The 23,954-nt window shown below is 34.9% G+C and overlaps 1 protein-coding gene across 3 annotated transcripts in view; it reads left to right on the top strand.

The window, feature by feature from the left end:
* The window catches only part of TPR (translocated promoter region, nuclear basket protein), a 65,094-nt gene that overhangs the window by 40,321 nt on the left and 819 nt on the right, over positions 1-23,954 (top strand). For 2 of the 3 annotated variants that reach the window (XM_032633115.1, XM_032633097.1), the window contains 19 exons: positions 1,278-1,421; positions 1,789-1,987; positions 2,970-3,175; positions 3,382-3,443; positions 4,122-4,330; positions 5,424-5,696; positions 6,553-6,701; positions 7,361-7,444; positions 10,082-10,279; positions 11,098-11,229; positions 11,441-11,531; positions 14,061-14,245; positions 15,455-15,523; positions 15,635-15,729; positions 17,689-17,795; positions 19,037-19,132; positions 19,273-19,429; positions 21,115-21,233; positions 23,852-23,947. In XM_032633115.1, coding sequence (XP_032489006.1) covers positions 1,278-1,421; positions 1,789-1,987; positions 2,970-3,175; positions 3,382-3,443; positions 4,122-4,330; positions 5,424-5,696; positions 6,553-6,701; positions 7,361-7,444; positions 10,082-10,279; positions 11,098-11,229; positions 11,441-11,531; positions 14,061-14,245; positions 15,455-15,523; positions 15,635-15,729; positions 17,689-17,795; positions 19,037-19,132; positions 19,273-19,429; positions 21,115-21,233; positions 23,852-23,947 — 2,671 coding nt within the window. The remainder of the gene's footprint in view (positions 1-1,277; positions 1,422-1,788; positions 1,988-2,969; positions 3,176-3,381; positions 3,444-4,121; positions 4,331-5,423; positions 5,697-6,552; positions 6,702-7,360; positions 7,445-10,081; positions 10,280-11,097; positions 11,230-11,440; positions 11,532-14,060; positions 14,246-15,454; positions 15,524-15,634; positions 15,730-17,688; positions 17,796-19,036; positions 19,133-19,272; positions 19,430-21,114; positions 21,234-23,851; positions 23,948-23,954) is intronic. The other variant, XM_032633106.1, reaches the window with a different exon arrangement.

Raw genomic sequence — 23,954 nt, 5'->3', positions numbered from 1 at the left:
CACAATTTTTAATTATTGGTTTTTAGATTCTAAGCAAGGGTAAGCTTATATGTGATATCTTTATTTGGTTTAAGATTTGCTCTTGGGGCTTCCCTGGTGGCGTAGTGGTTGGGAGTCCGCCTGCCAATGCAGGGGACACGGGTTCGAGCCCTGGTCCGGGAAGATCCCACATGCTGCAGAGCAGCTGGGCCCGTGCGCCGCAACTACTGAGCCTGTGCTCAAGGACCCGTGCTCTGCAACAAGAGAGGCCACCGCGATGAGAGGCCCGCGCACCGCAACAAAGAGTAGCCCCCGCTCACTGCAAGGAAGCCTGCACACAGCAGCGAAGAACCAACACAGCCAAAAATTAATTAATTAATTAAATTAAAAAAAAAAAAAGATTTGCTCTTTAGTATGTCCCAAAATGAACTATAAATTCATATAGAGATAGTAGTAAATGCTAGATATTTTAATTCAGTTTCCCAATTTCAAATATTGCTCCTTTTCAAAACTATGTTCTTGTAACTCATTGCTGACTGAAATTGTGTATATCAAAAAATACTTGTTCTTGGGCTACCCTGGTGGTGCAGTGGTTGAGAGTCCACCTGCCAACGCAGGGGACTCGGGTTCATGCCCCGGTCCGGGAGGATCCCACATGCCACGGAGCGGCTGGGCCCGTGAGCCGTGGCTGCTGAGCCTGCGCTTCCGGAGCCTGTGCTCCGCAACAGGAGAGGCCACAACAGTGAGAGGCCCGCGTATCGCAAAAAAAAAAAAAAAAAATACTAGTTCTTTTTAATTGATCAGGTTGTGTTACAGTTTTAAATAAGTAGTCTGTATTAACCACCTACCAAAAAGATTTTTTAAATCCTTGTTTTACTTTGGATCTGAATTTTGTTTTTAATTCCCAGTGGTAAAGAACTTGTATATTGACTTTATTGTGTATTTAGCACATTAGACGAAAAAACATATAAAGAAAAAATTTCAAAATTCTTACCTCTCAGTTAACCATTGTTAGCACTTTAGTATGCTTTCGTTTACATATGAGTGATTTGTTTTTCCAAATAATTCTGTGTTAAATAATGCATCAGCATTTTGATTAGCTGGTTAATACCTAGTTGTATGGAAAGCCCTAACCTGTTTAATAGCTTACGTTTGGACATTAAAGTTGTTCCATAGAAGATTTATTTATGAATACCCTTAAAAATAAATTTCTTTACATACTTATGATTATTTTCTTAGATGAATTTGCAGAATTGTTGACTAATGTGCAAGTATATTATTACTCTTTGTCATCTTAGGTCATGGAGACCTCAGCTCAGTCTTCTGGAGACCATCAGGAACAGCATGTCTCAGTCCAGGAAATGCAGGAGCTCAAAGAAACCCTTAACCAAGCTGAAACAAAGTCAAAATCACTCGAGAGTCAGGTGGAGAATCTGCAGAAGGTATGAGCAGAAGAGTAGTGGAAGGTGTTGAAGGAATTGTTCTCTTGTTAAAAAGCTAAAGAAATACAATGGAATTTTACTCAGTCATAAAAAGGAATTTTGGAAAAAAAAATGTGTTAAACACTGATACTTTCTCTTATATGGAAAGGTATATATTTTATCCTTTTACTTTGAATGACTTATGTATGTAAATAATACCTAATCATCTTTAAGTGTTCACTTACTTGGTTTGACCACCATTTTATATTTATACTTCCATTTAATCTAAATAAGCAAATTAATAAGTTTTACATTTGAAGTCTGTAGGGCATACAGTTATATTGATTTCGTTGAATTACATGGTGCATACTTTATCTTCCTTTAAAAGACATTATCTGAAAAAGAGATGGAAGCAAGAAATCTCCAGGAACAGACTGTGCAGCTTCAATCTGAACTTTCACGACTTCGTCAGGACCTTCAAGATAGAACCACACAGGAGGAACAGCTGCGACAGCAGATAACTGAGAAGGAAGAAAAAACAAGAAAGGCTATTGTAGCAGCAAAATCAAAAATTGCACATTTAGCTGGTAAGTTTCTGTATACTTTAAGATTTGAACTTGATAGTGAAAGTTGGTTACTTGATTCAGGCTAAAAATTAAATAGAAAAGAAAAGTAAATACTATAAAGTGACTTCTGTGTATGTGCATGTGTGGTTTAGGTATTTAGGTTTATTTAATTAGACAAATTACAGCAATTTTAATTTTCAAGTGATGAGGATGTCAGTAATTTATTTATGAAATCTTTCTTAATTGTTAACTGGTAGTAGATAGTAGATAGGGAGTACAGCCATCCTTCTGCTTTACTGTGTAACTATTACTACCTTTTGATGGTGATCCTTTGGGTCCACAGTATACTGTCCAGAAGCCTTCTGTAAATTCCTAGACAGCATCAGATCTTACCAGCCAAATGAGTTTTCTGTGCCTCACTTCACTGAGGGCCCCTTTAGCCCTTCAGGGAGAATATCATGTCAAATTTATGAGGAGCCCAGTGCTACAATGCTCAGGGCCTTACTGCACCTTGCTTACCAGTCTGCTAGTAGGTAAATAAAATGCCAAATCAGTTGAGTTTTATCATGTGCAGCTTTCTAAATGATCTCTAAGATAGTGCCCCTGGCAACTTATTTCATAAAAGAAGTTTCTTAATTATTCTTGAGTATATGGTGTAGGTTATATGAAATGAAAATTTTATAATTCCTAATATATTAAAATATTAAAGGCCATATGAAAGGGCTCCTGCTGACTAGTTTATGGTAGATCCTTTGTCTTTTTGAGATCTTAGGAAAAGTAAAATGTTTTATTTTGGAGTATATTTTATATTGGGGTAATAAAGCAAATACAGATAGGTTTAGAACTTTACTTATTGAGATGTGTATCAGAATTATTGTGGATGTTAAAGTTCAGGAATAGAATCTGATACGACTTTTGAGTACTCATTACGCACATAAATGCATTTAAATTATTTCCAGTGTTTGATTTTGATATTAATAGAATCATGTGGTTACTTCTTTAGGTGTAAAAGATCAGCTAACTAAAGAAAATGAGGAGCTTAAACAAAGGAATGGAGCCTTAGATCAGCAGAAAGATGAACTGGATGTTCGTATGACTGCTCTTAAGTCCCAGTATGAAGGTCGAATTAGTCGCTTGGAAAGAGAACTCAGGGAGCATCAAGAGAGACACCTTGAGCAGAGAGATGAGCCTCAAGAACCTACTAATAAGGTAATTAGCTAATTCGGTTTAAGTGACAAATCATTTTTGCCCTGTGCATTTTACTTGAAGATGTCTGGTGATTTAGGAGCCTTTGTCAGACTGAATTTTGACTAAACCAGGTATATAGAGAGAATTAACAAGTAAAATAATTTGATGGCATTGTTTAGTGGACTCTTGTGGGATAGGCACAGTAATCCATAGTTTTCTTTTTACAGGTCCCAGAACAGCAGAGACAGATCACGTTGAAAACAGCTCCAACTTCTGGTGAAAGAGGAATGTGAGTTTTGTTCTTTGACAGTCTGTTTGCAGTCTGTTCCCTGTTTTTCTTTTAAAATACGGGAAGGATCTAGTGATCTTTGGGGAGAAAAAATAAAAATATGTAACTAAAGAGCCATTTATCCTTTGCAAAACTGCATCATGTAGTTGTTGAGATTTTTTTTTTCCAGAAGTCTTGTTTTCAGTATACTTTCAGTCCTATCAGATAGGTAGAGCTTTGTGACAGAGAAAGTGTCTTTCATCTTTTAGTTTGTGATTGACTTCTAAGATAGGCTACTAATGTTCCCTGTGATGTTATATGATACAAGGATAAAAGACTGAGCACAGTTGAATACTTTCTACATTGTCAGGATGCACCACTGCAGAACATTTCCTGCAGTTTTTAATGCTTAAGTTCAAAACCTCTTCAATAAGAGTTTTGTAATATTTAGTGAACAAAAAATGTAGAACTATACTGAACTGTCTCTTTAATTTTTTTTCTAATCTGCCAAAGGTCTACCCAAAGCAGTGTTAGGAAAACAGAGTTAATAAGGTCCGAATGCATATTAAGGTCATAATTATTAGACACTCACTTCAAGAAGCATATGTGCTTTGCTTTTGATAGAGTATATGTATTTTATAAGGAATATTTTTAGTAATTTTTTATGATTTATTATTCTTGCATTTTCCCCTCTGTAAGTGCCAGCACATCAGACCCTCCAACAGCCAATATCAAGCCAACTCCTGTTGTGTCTACTCCAAGTAAAGTGACAGCTGCAGCTATGGCTGGGAATAAGTCAACACCCAGGGCTAGTATCCGCCCGATGGTTACACCTGCAACTGTTACAAATCCTACTACTACCCCAACAGCTACAGTGATGCCCACTACACAAGTGGAATCACAAGAAGGTAAGTAAAATAATAACAGGTCTGATTGAACTGTTTACTTAGATTTATTACAAGAAGATGACAGTAACTTCAAGGATAAATGAGGCTTCCACTAAAGCTAAAGTCAGACATCATGTAAAAGTGGGCATTTAATATTTTCAGGTGTATGCCTCCTGGGATACTTGTTAATGTAGCATATTTCCTCCCTCCCTTCCTTTTTGCCTTTTGTGTTTTGAAGCTAAAGAAGGAGAGAAATACACCCCTATAAGTATATGGCATGCTTTTCCAGGACCAAATTTTTTACCTCTATTAGCTAAGAAGGATGATATGAAATCCACTTTAGAAAACCATATTAAATCACTGGTTCAACCCAAACATCAACTTCTTCCCTGATAAACTGTCTGACCTTGTAATTGCTTTCTGCACTTTCTTCCCATGTCACTTTCTTACTCATTACAACAATTACAGCCACATTTTATTCAGTTGAATACATGTTTTTTTATTCCGCTAGATTGAGCTCCTCAAGGGTAGGAATTTGTTTCTCATTGTTTAATCCCTTCACCCAACCCCAAGATAGGTGTCAGTAAAAGTTACTAAATACAATTTTCTTAGATCCTTGTCTTAACAAATGTTAGAATTCAGTAAACTAAGTGTTTAGAAATATGTAACATGTATATATGCTGTGAAAGGACAGAATATTTTATTTGAACTACATTCAGTAAAATAATTATGAGATATATTACCAGTTAAACTTAACAGTCATTTTATATTAGTTGAAAACAAAATGATAGTTAATAAAAACTTATAATTTGACTTTGAGTTTCTTAATGTCATTTTATTTGGTCATCATTTACATAGAATAATAGATGCAAAAACAGTTTATTTATTTAATTCAGCCAACAGTTTACTGCACACTCTGTGTCTGTCACATAGGCAATACAAAAATGCATAATACATTACTTTTACCCTCAGTGTTTTTTGTCTAGTGAGTGGAAGAGGTACATGTACATAAATAACTATGCAAAATGTCACTTATAAGAGAATAGGGAAGGACAATTCCAGCTTTGGTAAAAGTAGAAAACTTAATATATTAAATGTTTTAATTATTTTTCAGCCATGCAATCAGAAGGGCCTGTGGAACATGTTCCAGTTTTCGGAAGCACAAGTGGATCTGTTCGTTCTACTAGTCCTAACGTCCAGCCTTCTATCCCTCAACCCATTTTAACTGTTCAGCAACAAACACAGGCTACGGCTTTTGTGCAGCCCACTCAACAGAGTCATCCTCAGATCGAGCCTACAAATCAGGAGCTATCCCCAAACATAGTGGAGGTGGTTCAGAGTTCACCAGTTGAGCGGCCTTCTACTTCCACAGCAGTGTTTGGCACTGGTAAGATTAATTTTAAAATGAGGTTAGAGTAGACCTGTGCATTTATAGTTTCTTGAGTATAATACATAGTTTGAATGTTCTTTGTACCTACTTGTTTTCTACCAGGTATTAAAATGGATGACGATATTCCTAACATCTTATTTTATGTTTACTGCTGACTTCTATTTTAGGTCACTCGTTTTTGTCATTAAGATCTTTCTTCCTTTCCAGTTATTTTTTGACTAATTTTAAAGGTGATACAACCTGAAACTTATTTTATATACAGTTGACCCTTGAACAACACAGGTTTGAACTTCGTGGTCCACTTAAATGTGGATTTTTTTCAATAGTAAACACTACAGTACTATACATCCTCAGTTGGTTGAATCTGCAGACACGAAGGAATAGCTGATATGGAGGACCAGCACCCCTAACCCCTGAGTTATTCAAGGGTCAGCTATAACTTAATACAAGTCCTGAGAACTAAAAGATATCTAGAAGAAGATTAAGTAAGAATTTTCAAGTCTAAACATACAAGGAAAATTTTTTTATCCAAGGAGTCCTGGGTTTTATAAATTATAAGATGGCCCTATATAAACTTTGTGAGTAGCAATTCTATATCAGTACAGTCACAGTGAGTCAGATGTATTGTTGTAGAAGTTGATTGGCTTTATTAACCAAAGGTTAAGACCATTGATTCAGAGCGTAAATTGCTCTTTGTTTACACATAGATTAGCAGGAACAAATTATGTTGTTCTGTCCAAATTTTTACCATGTTTTATTTAGTTAAATGACCAAGATATTTTTAAAATTAACTTCGTCTAAATTGAGTGATTATCACGCTCTAATTCAAGGTTTAAATTATGTAATTTCAAAGTTTCAGCTACCCCAAGTTCTTCTTTGCCGAAGCGCACACGTGAAGAGGAAGAAGATAGCACCATAGAAGCATCAGACCAGATCTCTGACGATACAGTGGAAATGCCTCTTCCAAAGAAGTTGAAAAGTGTTACACCTGTAGGAACTGAGGTGTGTAAAGATCTTTCTGTTTACTTTTACTTCTACCGATAGACCCAAGATATTCTTTCAGTTACAACATTATTAAGAGAATGGACCTTTTGGGATCAAAATCCAGAAAACTCTCTTGTTGAACTTACTGTAAAATCTCCACTGAAAACCCAGGTATTGTTGCTGTTGCCAACACTCTTTTATATTCTTTGAGTATGTTTAATTGAATTAGTTCCCATTTCAATTTTTAAAACACAGTTACAAAAACGTAGGATGAATTCCATTTCAATTTTTTTTTTAATTTAAAGAATAAGGGTTATAGTCTCATGGGAATTTTAAACTGGTACCTGCCATCTTTTTCTCTGATTGACCAAAATGGTATTCCTTTATTTTCTTTTGTTGAAGATAAGTTGTAATGAATTGTTTTATTATCAAGCATTGAGACTACTAAATTAATTTCACTTGCATATATTTAATTAATGTTCATAAACCTTATTTTGTATATACCAAAGAGGAATGTGATTGTTTATATTTTATAAGTAAATATAAGTGAACATTTCTGATGTACAGCTTCATAAAATTACAGATTTGAGTTTTGTTTTATTGGGAGAACTCACTGACCAGGTGATGCTTCATCTAGTGAACTGATATGGTTACCACACTTGTATGTCATGATTCAGGAAGAAGTTATGGCAGAAGAAAGTACTGATGGAGAGGTAGAGACTCAAGTATACAACCAAGATTCTCAAGATTCCATTGGAGAAGTAAGTAAAACATACTTAAACAAATTATTGCTTTTAGTGAATGAAATGAGCTTTGACAAATTGAAATATTATTTGGACTTCTGTTTTCAATTTGCTGCTTCTATGTTTAATGAAATATTGTTAGAATTACCAATGCAATTTCTGCTTTACTTCTAATTAGTATCCTGCCTTCTAAACTTTATTAAAGTAATGTTTTTGTTTATAGTTAGCATAGATTTTCCAAGCTAAGGTTGTCATGAGTAAAGATTACCCACTCTGTTTTATTTGGAAGGATGAGCTGGTTGAGTCTTGAGTTAATCCATAAGTGCCCCATTTGGTATCCTTTGTTGCTCCCCTCTACTGCTTCCCTTACTGAATTAAAATAATCTGTGAAAGGAAACGCATTTGTATACCTCTTCATCTTTTGAACTCACATTGAGGCTTCTCCAGAGGCAGCCTAACTAATGGGAATGCATAGACTCTGAAATTACAAAGCTCTGGCTTCTGTTCCTAACTCCACCACTTAGAAGCTGTGTGACTGTAAGCAAGACATTAATTCTCTCTAAGCCTCAATTTTGTCATAAGATAACATAATATTTAGTTTTGTAGAGTACCTAAAATAGTACCTGCCACATATTAGGCACTCAAATTATTGCTTTTCTTCCATTCCTCCGCCCTACAAATTGAGAGTTCATAATTTATAGTAATTCATATTTATAGTAATATTATAATATTAGTTAACACAACTCATTATTATATGCCAAGTGTGGTTCTGAAATATTTGCATTTATTAACTGATTTAATCCTCATAAGAAATCTTGCAACAGGGTTCCCTGTTTTACAGGTGAAGAAAGCAATGCCCAGCTAAGTCATGCACCCAGGTTTTCATAGCATTGGAGCTAGGATTTGAACTCAGGCTGTCTGGTTTCCATTTGTCTTGTTAAGCTTGAAACAGTACTTTCTGTCTGGATAAATTTTTAGGATCATTTTATTCTAAAATTATTTTATCTGTATAAAATAAATGAATTGTTTCAGGCTAATCATAAGCAACCATAGATTGCAAGTAAATGTTAGTTTCTTAGATGCATTAATTTTGTAAGTTAATTTTTTCCGTTTTCCTTGGTTAAGAACAGAAAACTAAACCTCCAAGATGAATATGTAATATTCTAAATGACATCGATTTTGTGTATATTTCAGAGCAGGTCATATCTGAAGAGCATAATAACAATTTTGAAATAAGATGTGAATTTCTACGTTATTGCCAGGCTTGGTTAAATTATACTGAAATCTTTTGTGCAAAGCTTTTTCTTGAGATTGGCAAAATTGTCTGTGACTCAGAAGTGCCTTTGGGCTTTCCATTTTGTCTTCTTGCACTGTCTACTTAGTGTGTGAAAGTGTAACAGTTCATTTTTCTAATTTTCTGACAATGAGGCAGACGTTCTAAGTGTTGCTTTTCTTGAAATAAGCATGTTAGTTTGTTACGCTTTTAGTTATACCATGACTTCCTCATATTTTCCATTACAGTAAACATCTTTATGAATCATTTAGTTCATAAGACATTGTTTCTGGCTTGTATAAAAGAGATTTTGGAATTCCCTGGCAGTCCAGTGGTTAGGGCTCCTCGCTCCCACTGCAGGGGGCATAGGTTTGATCCCTGGTCACGTAACTAAGATCCCACATGCCGCATGGCATGGCCAAAAAAAAACAGATTTTGCTGAGTGCTGAACTAAAATAAAAAGTAAACGTTTAACTTTTTATAGTAAATATCAAAAAATAAAGTTAAATTGCAGTTTATTTCAGTAGCTAAAAAAAGGAATTGTGAGGAAATAGATTAAGGGAAGAATTATTTTTACGTCTGGTATATCTTTAATGCAGTTTAAAGGCTTAAGATAGAGTTTTGAGAGGGGGAGAAGTATTTTTGTAAAAAGACAGTTATAATAGTTTGTTTTATTTAGTGTGTTTTACACAGTATTTCTGATTTGGGGAAAATTTTTTGTCTTTTTTAAAATTATATGTTGCAGTTCCATGGATAGTCTTTTTTCTGCCTTTGGTCCGCACTGTTAACTAACCATGTTGGCTGTTGAGCGCTTGAAATATGGCTAGTCCAAACTGGCATGTTCTTAAGTGTGAAATATACGTTGGATTTTGAAGACTTATTACAAATTTTAAAATGTAGGATTAATAATTTTTATATAGGTTACATGTTGAAATAATTTTTGGCTATATTAAGTTATTATTAAAATTGATCTCACCTGATTTTTTTCTTTTTTATGTGACTGCTAAAAAGTTTTAAATTCCATATGGGAAATGTATTGTGGCTCACATTATACTTCTGATGGACAACACTCATCTACAGTACCACACTGGTAGATTTGACACATATATACATGTGTGTCTACATAAAGTATTTTCTCTCTTTTATTGGAGTATTACCCAGTGGGATTTATAATAATTCTTCTATAGGAAGACTGTAAAGAAACTCAAAGCATTTATTTTAAATTAATTCTGCTTTCAAAACTGTATTTTTAAAAATAAAATTCTGGTAGTCCATAAGTATTCTTTAGCCTTTACTTATATCTACAGTATGTCACTGATAGTTTTAAGTATACTTGACTTTATTTATTTGTTTGTTTATTCATTTATCTTTTGCTTTTAAAGGGAGTCACCCAGGGAGATTATACACCAATGGAAGACAGTGAAGAAACCTCTCAGTCTCTACAAATAGACCTTGGACCTCTTCAATCAGATCAGCAAACAACATCATCACAAGATGGTCAAGGCAAAGGAGATGATGTCATTGTAATTGACAGTGATGATGAAGAGGAGGATGATGATGAAAATGATGGGGAACATGAGGTAAATTTGGATTTGAAATCACATATTGTTTTAAACTGCTGGATGAAATGCTGAAATCCTTGGGAATACTAATGCATCAACCAGTAAATTCTGATTCCCCGTCACTTTAAATAGATTATTATGCTTTTCTTTTATCCTGATTAGTTATGCACTTAACATTTTGCATAGAACAAGTGATGGAAAATCTCATTTTTTTTAAATGATTACTGAGTCCTTTAGGATTTGTTCGATTAATTAAACTTAATCTTAAATCTCACTGATAAGTGACTATAGACTTAATTGTAAGCACTGTGGTTTCTGGAAATAAAAAGGGTTTTTTTTTTTTCTTGTGGAGCCCTTATAGTTCTTTTCAAAAGAATGTCATGATAATTAAAACATATTCTAAGTGAAACTTGGCATTTTATTTTGGGAGTTAATCCTATATTGACAACTTCTCATTTTTAGATTCTTTTATTAATCAATGTTTTTTAAAAGCTTATAGCATAGTATAATTTCACCATTTTCTTATTCAATGCCACATTTTAAATTTAGAATTAAAGTGGACCACTTGACATTCTGTAGACATCTGGGAGCTTTAATCTTTGAATTGATCTCATATGAATAGTTAGAATTCAGAGTTGATTATTACTGTACTAATTCCAGTAAGCTTCACAGTTTTGATACTTGCTGCCACTGAAGTAATCCCATATAACTTTCAGGACAACTCCTGTATCCTGGTCAACAATGAGTCACTTAAATTTCTGACCATGGTATCAAGATATGCAGAACACGTGTACCATGTCCTAGATCTTTATTTATACTTGGGGGGTTTTCACTAGGATTATGAAGAAGATGAAGAAGAAGACGATGATGATGAAGATGACACAGGGATGGGAGACGAGGGTGAAGATAGTAATGAAGGCACTGGTAGTGCAGATGGCAACGATGGGTATGAAGCTGATGATGCTGAGGTAAACTGGCTAGAATTTTGACCATCAGTTTTCTTTAAGAACTTGCTTGGTATTGTTTTTCAAGAATATAAAAAGGCTTGTATTCTCAGAACGCTACAGCTTTTCTTATCTTTGGGTTTTTGTTTGTTTCTACTGTGGTTTGGTTTGGTTAATTATTTTTTAAGGTAACTACTTGATTTATTTGCATTTAGCATTCATATTTTGTTTTTAGGGTGGTGATGGGACTGATCCAGGTACAGAAACAGAAGAAAGTATGGGTGGAGGTGAAAGTAATCAGAGAGCAGCTGATTCTCAAAACAGTGGTGAGATTTGATTTTGTTTTTCTTTCTTTATGTTTTGTTTTGTTTTTTTAGTCTCTTTTTAATTGAACACTTTTAATATTTTAACCTGACGTTTTCTAAACTAGGACTGCACTTAATTATCACATAGGTAATAAAACTTGGTTAATAAACTGGCAAGCAAAAGATTGGCTCTTGTTCTTGCTTTGTCATTATCATTCTCATAAAGTCTACTATGTTTATATCTAAAATGTAGTCATTATACTATTTTTTGTACCTCATTGGTCTGCTGTAAGATTCAAAAATTTTAAATCTATAAAGCATTATAAATGCCATGTGTTGCTGCTGCTCTTAAGTAGAAATTTAAGTCAGGGACTTCTAATAGTAATGGGAGTTCACAACCAGAAGAGGTCAGTCTAATCAGGCTACATGTTTCAAGATTTGTGGGTGTAGGAGTTTTGCAGTGTTGTCCAGTTTTCCAATGAATAAAAGATTTTTTCATCAATATAGCACACCTTTTGTTAATTCTTGAAAGGATGAGTCCTGGAGGTCAGCTGAACTGTTATAGGCAGTAAAGAATTATGGAATTCATAGAAAATAATTTTATTTTAGAATGGTTTTAAAATGTTTTTTTTAAAGAATTGGTGATCGTCTAGTATGCCATTCTGGTTTTAACAAATACTGAGCCAGAATCATTAATAGTAATATAATAAAAACTTTATATATGTAGACTAGTGGGAAAACAGTATATCTGAGTTTCTGTGTAGGCCTGTATATTTAAAAGTGCAAATTGTATGCTCATTTGAATTAAAGAAAGCAAAGGCAGGCAATCTTTTCAACTTTTAATTGTTTAAGAGAAAAATAAACTAATGAATACTGAACCATATAATGAAAATAGTGTTGCTTTTTAAGGGAGATGAGCTAAGGAGAGAGATTAATTATAATAATTTACGTTTTCTAAAACATTTTATGGATTTAAGAAACACCTTTTTTGTGTCATATAATTGGGTTATAAAGGGAAATTTTTTTGCCTCTTTAGGTAATATCACTAAAAGCTAAGTCTTGTGAGGGTGGGTGTTCATAGCCATTTTTCCTAGATACAAAACATATAACAGATGCTCATTGAATACTTGTTGGAGACTTCCTTTTATTTTTTACAATCAAGCAAAAATATGCCTAGTAGTCTAGATAATTTTAAGTTAGTGGATGGATTTGGTACATTGCTAGTAATTACAAAATAAATGCTTTTTCTGAGCAGCTATACTTGTACTGAACTATTTAATTCTTAAAATAAGCCTATCAGATTCAGGTACCAGTGAAGAATCTGAGAAGCAGAAGCAAAGTGATATAACCAAGATCACATAGCTATTAAGTGTTAAAGCTGGCTATTTACAATAGCCAGGACATGGACGCAACCTAAGTGTCCATCGACAGATGAATGGATAAAGAAGATGTGGCACATATATGCAATGGAACATTACTCAGCCATAAAAAGAAACGAAATTGAGCTATTTGTAGTGAGGTGGATGGACCTAGAGTCTGTCATACAGAGTGAAGTAAGTCAGAAAGGGAAAAACAAATGCTAACACATATATATGGAATTTTTAAAAAAAGGTCATGAAGAACCTAGGGGCAAGATGGGAATAAAGACTGAGACCTACTAGAGAATGGACTTGAGGATACAGGGAGGGGGAAGGGTAAGCTGGGACAAAGTGAGACAGTGGCATGGAGTTATATATACTACCAAACGTAAAATAGATAGCTAGTGGGAAGCAGTTGCATAGCACAGGGAAATCAGCTCGGTGCTTTGTGACCACCTAGAGGGGTGGGATAGGGAGGGTGGGAGGGAGGGAGATGCAAGAGGGAAGAGATGTGGGGATATATGTATAACTGATTCACTTTGTGATAAAGCAGAAACTAACACACGATTGTAAAGCAATTATACTCCAATAAAAACGTTTAAAAAACAAAAAGTGTTAGGGCTGGAATCTGATTCTAGACCTCAGACTTTTAAACTACTAAATTGATATCGTATTCAACTTTTCACTTCTGTTGTTTTACTTTGTATGTAGAAGACCTAGACATCTGAAGGGCCGTTGAAATTCAAAATTTAGGAAAACCAGAATATGAAAGTTATTGTAAGACTTTTTACCAATCTCCTTCACTCTGTTTGAGTGTAATACTAATAACTGTAGTGGTCTGATCTTTAGGTAATTTGCCTATTTTAATAATATGAGCCAAAATTTATTAAATGTTTATTTTATCATGTGTTAAGCTAGGTGCTTTATGTCCATTATTTGATATCTTCAGAAAAATGTTTCTTGTACATTACATTTTTGTTGCATTAACCAACTAAATAAATAGAAGGGAGTTGCTAAGGCCATACCACTGTTAACTGCACACCCAATATCTCTGGGTCTACCACACCTCACTACTTTTTTTCTGAAAATATTAGGTGAACATTCCTTGTGGTAAGATTTATACTTCTAGGGATTGTCCAAGTTACTCTGTGGTAAACATAATTGTTCAAAGTAAGCTTCTCTCTTCCTATAGGTGAAGGAAATACTGGTACTGCAGAGTCCTCTTTTTCCCAGGAGATTTCTAGAGAACAACAGCCATCATCAGCATCTGAAAGACAGACCCCTCGAGCACCTCAGTCACCAAGACGCCCACCACACCCACTTCCCCCAAGACTGACCATTCATGCTCCACCTCAAGAGTTAGGACCACCAGTTCAGGTATTAAAAATACTAGTCATTCTGAAAATTTTACTTGAAAAAATGTTGGGTTTTTTTCTCCCTTTCTTTCCATTAGCAATTACTTTGTTTTCCCCCAGAAATTAAGTGAACCTTCTAATGTTTGGTATATTTTTGTAAAATTTTTGAGCTGAAACTAATCTCTGAGTTATTTTCCCTGAAATATGGCAGTAATTTACTTCATAGAGGAAGTGAACTTTGGAAAGGCAAGGCTTATTAAAGTTGTATATAAAGTGAGATGATTATATTCATAGAAAATAAAGGTCTCCTCGCTGTTTTTACAGGTTAAAGAAAATTTTCTTGGATTTTAATTAAAATAAAATGTATTTCAGCATCTGTCCACCATTTGTTTTGAAGGTTTCTTTCTCTAAGGTGCACTTCTTTTAAAAAAAAAAAAAAAAAAGGAAATTTCTGTTCTGCTTAACAGAACTTCTTTTCCTCTTATTTTTTTGCAATCACATATATTAATATCCACTATTAAAGTTCATGAAAGTGTGCATAACCCTTTCCATGTAACACTCTTTGTAGTAGGATTGGACATCTCTTATCAGAAGCTCTTGAAGAAATAGCAGGAAAAGTACAAAGGCTCTATTAATCATGTAGCTTGAGTCTTACTCTGTAGTGTACTAAACACTGTCAAGTGTAGATTCTACTAAAATACCACTGATGAAGATAACCTCATCTTCTGAAAATATAAAGTCTTACAGGATTGTTTGTGGATCCTGCAAAATATGCCAATTCTATCAATTTAGAATTGTCTAAATTGGGAAACAGTTTACAAGTAGTCAGTACGGCTGTTTGAGCTCCAAAGGATAATTAAACTTTAAGATCAAAGGATACTTACTAACACTTAAATTAAGGAGATAGGAACTAAGTTAGATCGGAACCTACAAATAGGATCAGAGTTTGGTTTTACATATTGGTTAATATTATCTACTGGCTAATAAAATATTTGTCTCTTGGTTAATATTATGGTCTATAATTAAAAACATGTTGTTTACAAAATGGATTTCTTTAGTACTGGTACAAGATTAGTAGCAGTTTTTCCTAAGAAAAATCCCAGTGATTACATTATCTGCTAACATTTCAGTTATTTTGTTACCAGCGTATAATAGGCCATATCTGTTAATATTTGGTGTTTCTTTCATTGCCTAATTCCTTAAAACAAATGAAATTCCTTTCTTGACATAGAGAATCCAGATGACCCGGAGGCAGTCTGTAGGACGTGGGCTTCAGTTGACTCCAGGAATAGGTGGCATGGTAAGTACCTACCTGTCGTGTAAAAGTGATTCATTTGTTCAACAGTTATTTGTGTAGTCCATACGTATGCTCCTGTCATGCCTGATTAGTACTTGTTTTCTGTCTTTTTAGCAGCAGCATTTTTTTGATGATGAAGATAGAACAGTTCCAAGTACCCCAACTCTTGTTGTGCCACATCGTACTGATGGATTTGCTGAAGCAATTCAGTAAGTCAGTGAGAGGGAAACCTACTTTGTGACTAATCAAATTCTTCCTGTTTCCCTGTTAACTTGATTACATTTGATTGATTCATTATTTGTTAAGTCCTATGCTATGTACTAAGCAGTTGAGGGTAGGAGGGTTGAGGGTGTAGTGTTGGGGAAAATCACATAGAGGTGAATGAAGTACAGTTGCTTCCATCAGGAATTTGAAATTTAAAGGCAGTATAACAATGGTTAAGAGCATGGACTTTAGAGTTAGAATGCCTGGGTTGGAACCTAGCTGTACTGCTTACTAGCTATGTCAAGTTGCTGGGTTCTCTGTTCCTGAGTATCTTCATTTTATTAATAAGAATAATAATACAATAGTTCTTACCTCATAAGTTGTGAGAATTAAATGAATTTATGTTAACATGTTTATAATATCACCAGGCACATAATAAATGCTTTATAGGTGTTGGTGAAGGTATTGGTAATTACAGTGATCATGATGGAAAATATTGTTGTGAAAGCTAAGCATATGCACAACTAACAATAACCTAAACAATCTAGGAGAATAGAGGCATAAGCAATAGGCTTTGTTTATATAAACGAGGGAGTGATTTATTCTAACACTTAGGGGAAGAGAATCTGAGAGGACTTAATGGGGACAACATTAAATTGAGTCTTGGAAAAAAACACCTAAAACTTACTGAGCATTCCCATGAATCAGTTTATTTAATCTTCCTAACTATGAAGATAGATACTATTATTTCATTTGCAGATAAGGAAGCACAGAGATGCTAACAAATTTTTCAGAGGTCAGACAGCTAGGAAGTGACTGTTTATTTCAAACCAGTCTGGCTCTAGAACCTATTTTAACGCTTGTGCTATACCAACTCCTTTTAAAGAATAAAAAGGCTTTCCATGTGGAGGTGCACATGTTTAATTGTGGCTGAAGTACCAGTTGCATGACAGGATGTACCTGAAGAATAGAATAAAAATGTTTCTACAAACGTGGGGAATGATTGATTTTTCTGTAGTATGTGGCAACATATGGCCGTCAGAACCAGTTTTAAACTTGCTCAGTTAACCACAACTCACCTCAGCTAACACAATTTTACAAGCCAACTGATCACTGTCAGCCCCATCCTTCCAAAAGTCAGCCAGTCAGAAACAGACGCACTCCTAAAGAACTGCTGAGTGCCAGCCAATCAACAACATTCTCACATAGCTCAGAAGAATTTAATGTCCTTCTAATAGAAGAATAACTTATGGAGACAGGTTTAAAAATTCACCTGAGACTGTCCTTAACTAAAGCAATAGTGTGAAACAGAAAAAAAAATAGATTCAAGAGTTACTACTGAGGTAGAATCCATAAACATCAGTAGCTGACTAGCCAAGAAAGGTTAGGGTAAGGAGTGGGCAAAGAGTGAGATAATGCTATTTTATATCCTGGATTATGGGCAGAAAGATGTATGGTAGTGTTATTAGGTCAGCGAGAAAACAAATTTCTAGCCATCTAATATTAAAGTTTTTTTCTAGACCTTGGGAGCCGCCTAGTGAATTCTTTCAGATAAGAAATGGGCTCGAGAGGTGACCTGACTTATCTATGACTAAACGTTGAAAACTGAGACAGAACTTTTTTCATGACTTTATTCTTTTTTTGTTACATTTCATGTTCAGTTTATGTTGCTTTCAATATATCTACATAGAGATTTCTAGCAGATTCAAGAAATGTGAGGTGTAGTTCAGGACAGCTGAAAGCTATTTATGTATAAATCATGTATATATAGATCACATAATATGAATCACACGATTTATATTGTTGCTAAATTCTTGACAACTGATATTTTGAAAATATTTTCATAAATGAGAATTCCTTTATCAACTTTATTTATGCTTATTCTTCCTTCTTCCTATAGTCTTTCCATCATTGCAGTTTAAACAAGGTAACTTTAAGTGTCAAATTAATTTTTGTCTGTTTAGTTCCCCACAAGTTGCTGGTGTTCCTAGATTCCGTTTTGGACCACCTGAAGATATGCCACAAACGAGTTCTAGTCACTCTGATCTTGGCCAACTTGCTTCTCAAGGAGGTAAATTGCTAAATAAAAGCTTAGCTCTCCTGGATTTGCATGTATTTTGATAATAAGCTGTTCTGACATGATTTTTTTTTAAGTGAGCAAATATTAATGTAAAAAAGTCTATATCTAAATAAACCTTATCCTAATTTATGGAAGAAGTATAATATATTTACTACTTATTAAGCACTGCCTTACATATTAGTCTTTCCAGCAAAATTTTCAGTTCTTTGGGCATAATGACTAGCTTTTACATTTGTATCTCTTTTGGCTTTTAGTATAGTATCAGGAGTATCTGTTGTGCTAATAAATATACCTAGGTACTAACCAGCCATTTTAAAGTTGTTGGAAGGAATACAGCATATTTTTTGTTTAGTTTGACATTTGACATTCCTAGTTAAGTGTATAAAACTAGTTAGATATTTTCCATTAACATTAAAAATAAGAAAAATAAAATGTTAAAAAAAACTTGGAATAAAATGACCCCTAACATAAGCAATAGCAGTTGGTTATTTGGACATGAATTGTGCTATTTCTGGAATTAATTACCTTTTAATCATTGGTTGGCATTCATAGAACCCGCTATATTTCTGGGAAGCAATTATGGCATTTTGTAAGTGAATAGGGAATGCATGCTGTTTTAGTAATAAGCCCAAAACAAAGATTAATCTGCAACCCTCGTGTAAGTCATGCAATACATCTTAGTCCCTGGTGGTTTAGGATGTGAGGTCTAACACTGCTTCCCTCCACCAATATGAAATTGTGAGTTGACTTCAGAGGAATTCACAATTTTATGTGGCTTTATTATAGGACACTTCCAAGACTTGGAAGTCAGATCTAGGCTTAAATTGGAATGCTACCAGTTTACTAGTAACTTTGGGAAAGTTAATTAATCTCTTTGAAATTCAGTTTCTTTAGCGAAAAGGAGACTAATAATACCTTGCTGTTTTGGTGTAGAGTAGATTCAAACACAGTACCTAGTTCATAGTTGGGCACTCAGTAAAGTTAGCTTGTACAAAACTTATAAGAGCATTTTAGCTGTTTTTTATTTAGGGTTACTTAAATTAGTGTTAGGGAGCTTAAAGGAAACATTTAAATTGTATTTACATTTTTGAGGGGTTGATTTTTGCTTGATGGGCTAATTGTGGGCTCCAACAAATTTGTGTGTCTCCACTGATTAGTTTTTTTCTTTTAGATGTCTGGGATATTGACAATATTTTGTTCTTTCAATCATTAATATTCAGAATTGTCTTTAGGTTTGGGAATGTATGAAACACCCCTCTTCCTAGCTCACGAAGAGGAGTCGGGTGGCCGAAGTGTTCCCACTACTCCTCTGCAAGTAGCAGCCCCGGGTAGGTATCAAAGGCAGATCAATAGATTATGTGTTATAATGGTAAAATGGAAACCTGTGATATATCTTCTAGCTAAAAATTAGAGAAACCACAAAGTTGTTAAAGTTTTCATTGCTTTTCTGGTCTTTCATTTTTTCAAGTGACTGTATTTACTGAGAGTACCACCTCTGATGCTTCAGAGCATGCTTCTCAGTCTGTTCCAATGGTGACAACATCCACTGGCACTTTATCCACAACAAATGAAACAGCAACAGGTGATGATGGAGATGAAGTATTTGTGGAGGCAGAATCTGAAGGGTAAGTGTTTACCGTGTAATTTTTGCTTGCTTAAACTTGTCAGACTTTTACTTTTTTTTTTTAAGCCAGGAAGCAACAGTCTCTTGAGCTGTGTTTTCAGTAGCATCCTGTTACAAAAGTAAACCAAACCATATATTTTGGAAAACTAATTTTTGCACAAAATAACATATTTTAAGACTTAAGACATTGTTATTACAGAAGACAAATAATTTTTTAAAAGGTTATCTCCTTGAAAATTGCATGATGCATTCTAGAACAAAGTATTCTTTAGAATCACCCTTCCAATAATATCGCTGCTTGAACTTTTCCCCAAGAAAGAAGGCTTTCTGTGAAAATTAGGGAATATTAGGAAATGACTCAATTTTCCATTTAGTAGTGGGCTCTCAAGCAAACCTCACCTATTTTTTATTTATGTGCATTTAGAACTTGGTCTGAAACACTAACTTGTTAAAAATCAGAAATCTTCAAGACCTGACTGTTTTTAGCACATCAGTTATAAACAAAGTTTAACAAAAGAAGTATTTCATAACAAATCATCTGGGCTTTTTTAAACCAAAGGAGGTGGAGTAATTTAATGGAAAGAACCATTGGACAGTGGATTTGGGGAAGTTTAACTTTCAAGGTGCAACCTGATTCTTCATAAAATAAAAAAAGTTGGACTGCTTCATAGTCAGAAGCATAGCTATAAGTAGAACCCAGATTTCCTAGGTAGAGCTCAGAGGTTTTGTTTTATTTAGCAACATTTTCTTAGTGTAATGACAGGCCAACTCTAGTATATAAGAAAAAAGGCAGGTCTATTATTATGCCTCTAACACAGTGCTGCTTAATTTGGGGAAAGTTACGGATCCTGCTGAAAATATTAGCTGCCTTTAATTCCATACCATGTATGCAGGTCCCTTTATATATGTCATTTCTAAACCACACAGTATCTCTGCAAAGTATTATCTCCGTTTTACAAATAAGAAAGCTCAGACTCTGAACATTAAAATAACTTGCGTAGGCTGCACTTCACCAGTTCTTCTCAACTTTAGCAGAGTCATGAGAGGTATCTTTCAGGTACATTGTTATTAATAAGTGTACTAAAGTTTGCAGACGATAAAAACTGGAACAGATTCAAGTTATTCTTGTACTCTTATCTCCCTCACTTGCTTTTTGATGTACTTTCTTGAATGGGAGAGAGAGAGAGAAAAATGGAGTTATAGCTTTGAGCCAGGAATTCACCTACCCTAGCCTGTCTCATCTGGGCTAGAGCCCATGGTGAAATAGTGGTATATTACTAATAGTTGTAACCGTTGTGAATTATTTTAGTACTCTGCTTCCCTAGAAAGTTGTTTTGTGGTGTATCAAAATCTGGATAATATATCTGTTGTGAATATCAGGAATGTGAACATCTTTTGTCAAAAAGAAAAAACAACAACAGCAAAAGAGAGGAAAAAGCAAAAATGAAAATTTAAACATGTCCTAGTGAGAAAAGGAGTGAGGAAAACGGAGCTTGAGCTCTCTTTTCCCCTGCCTTTTAAAAAAAGTGTATGGTTACCAATATCAGAGACTGCAGTTTTGAGTTGGAGGGGAGCTCTGGGTTATTTAAATGGTAGACTATCGAAAAATAAAGTTTGGGAAAAATTTAGGATACATTCTAGGATCAGTTTTGTATTTTCTAATCAATTTTTGTTTTCCTTTCTTAGTATTAGTTCAGAAGCAGGCCTCGAAATTGATAGCCAGCAGGAAGAAGAGCCTGTTCAGGCATCTGATGAGTCAGATCTTCCTTCCACCAGCCAGGACCCTCCTTCCAGTTCTTCTGTAGGTAAGTTCCTGCTCTTGACTACAGTACAGCTTTTATACATCAAACTTGTTTGCAAAAGATCCTGCTCTGTTAGTTACAATTGATAATTCTTTTTTCCTTGATTATTAAAATGCTTCATTTAAAAGAGAAATTTTATTTTATTAAAAGGAACTTGGCTTATATTAATGGGAATTGGTTACATTAGAGGTGCTATAGGGGTTGTGAGGGATGGGTTATTAGGAGAGAAGCTAAGGAGTAGTACTCCAGGCCTCCTGCCTGTGTTTAAACCAGAGCAGCTCCTTTTTTATTTCTTCTGCATATTAGTTTCTACATGAGATTTGGTATGGAGGGTTGAGGGTTGGGAGGCCTGTTGCTTCAAAAAAAAAAAAAAAAAAATTGAAATTTACTGATATAAATAGTTTTAAAGTTTGGTTTTTCACGTTTTTGAAGTTAACTTTGAAAAGGGCTATTTTATGTATCTTTCTTGCAATAAAAATTAATTATGCAGGACCTTTTAAAAAATAATTAACATTCATTGAGCACTTACTGTATATCAGACAGTATTCTAAGCCCTTTACCTATATTTACTCGCTTAATTCTCACACCAACCCAACGTGGTAAGCACGCATACCCATTTCATTGTAATGGAAACTGAGTCACAAAAGGTTGAAAAATTCCTTCCAGGTCACATAGTGAGTAAATAATGGGCAAGCCAGGATGCAAACTCAAGAAGTTCGACTCCAGAGACTCCACTCTTAAACAGTATACTACACTAGCTTATCTATCTCAAAGTTTTTAGGTAGGGAATTACTTTTATTATTGAAGAAATACATACTCAGTCATCCTCTCTGATTGTTTTCATTTTAAATTGTTTATAGCAGTAATCCTCAAACTCTGTCATAGAACCTTCAGGTTTTATGGAAGACCTGCTCAGTTACTACTTTTTTCAATCATGGAACTTTCCTATCTCAAGATATGTTCTCCCTTTTAGCCGCTTTTCTGTGACACATCAACCTATAGCCAACATCCCCAGGTTCAGATCCTGTATCTGCCTTTTAACAGCTAGTAACTTTAAATCTCTGCTCATTTCATTGTGTAATATGGGCATTCATAGCTCATCTTGCAGTCAAGATTTAAAATAATGTATGTAAATTATATCTCAATGCTTTACACACAGTAAGAAGGCCCCAAAAAATTGTAGCTGTCATAGTTACTAGTAAAACAGTAATATTATTAATAATACAATACAGTAACTGAAGTTCTGTGCCTCTAGTTATATCCTGATGTCCCATGAGAATTGTCTTTCCTCAGCAGGAGAATTGGTACTAGCTATATCTTATCAGAGCTTGCATAAGAAAATATGGTTCTTGTTCCCTTTTACAGTATAATATGAAATTAGGGTGTTCTTAAATTTATTTGACAACATAAAATACTAAACCTCCCCATCTAAGCAGTTATCCATTTGGTCAGCAAATACTTGAGTGCCCACCGAGTGCCAGGCAATTTCACAGAAACATTACTAAGAAAATGGTATTTAAGGAAAGACCTGAAAGAGGTAAGGGAGCAAAGCTGTGCAGCTATTCAGGGGAAGGTGTTCCAGGATGAGAGAAATAGTAGATGCAAAGTCCATAAGGCAGCGGTGTGATGTGTTCAGGGTCAGCAAGGAGGCCTTTGTGGCTGGAGCACAGTAAGGACAGAGAGAGACTAGCAGGAGGTAACAGGGTGGGGGAGGAAAGATCTAGGAGACCATTGGAATTTCTTTGGCTTTCGTGGATGTAGCAGGTTTTTGGAGGGCTTCAAACAGAGTGGTAACATGATCTGCTTTAAAGACTTAACAGTATCAGTTTTGCTGCTGTGTAGAGAAGAGACTGAAAGTGAGTAATGGACAAACAAAGAGAAAGTTTGGAGGATATTGCAATAATTCAAGGTAAAAATGATGTTTTAGACAGGGTGGTAGAGTCAAGGTCGTGAGAAGTAGTCAGATTTGGGATATATATTTAAATTAGAGCTTGCGGGCTTCCCTGGTGGCGCAGTGGTTGAGAATCTGCTTGCCGATGCAGTTCGTGCCCCGGTCCGGGAAGATCCCATATGCCGCGGAGTGGCTAGGCCCGTGAGCCATGGCCGCTGAGCTTGCGCATCCGGAGCCTGTGCTGCGCAACGGGAGAGGCCACAACAGTGAGAGGCCCGCATACCGCAAAATAAAAAAATAAATAAATAAAAATAAATTAGAGCTTGCAAGATTTTCTAATGATTGGATTGGGGACATCTGGAAAAGAGAAGAGTCAGATATGACTCATGTTATATTGTAATGGACTGTTGTTTCCTGAGGGATGTGGTATTTTGTTTCCCATTGTATTCCCCAACCCCTAGCACAGTGTCTGATAAATGGATAGGCACCAAGTACATATTTATTATTAAATTAGTAGAGTGAATGAATGAAAAAAGTCAAAAAGAACTTTTTTCTTAACTTTTTACCTTTTCTGTTTGTTAAATGTCCCTTGTTAAAAAAACATTTAAATATTGAAAGCAATGGGCACCTCTGCATTTTATCCATGCATTCATTTAGTAATTAGTTTTTGTCACTATAACTGCTTTCTTGTTTATTAACTTGCTTTCTTGTATATTAATGCTTTTCTTAGATACCAGCAGTAGTCAGCCAAAGCCTTTCAGACGAGTAAGACTTCAGACAACATTGAGACAAGGTGTCCGTGGTCGTCAATTTAACAGACAGAGAGGTAAATT

The sequence above is a fragment of the Phocoena sinus genome, chromosome 1 (assembly GCF_008692025.1).
Source record: "Phocoena sinus isolate mPhoSin1 chromosome 1, mPhoSin1.pri, whole genome shotgun sequence".
NCBI classification, from domain to species: Eukaryota; Metazoa; Chordata; class Mammalia; order Artiodactyla; family Phocoenidae; genus Phocoena; species Phocoena sinus.
Note: the sequence above shows the minus strand (reverse complement) of the source record. Positions and strands in the feature narration are given on the sequence as shown.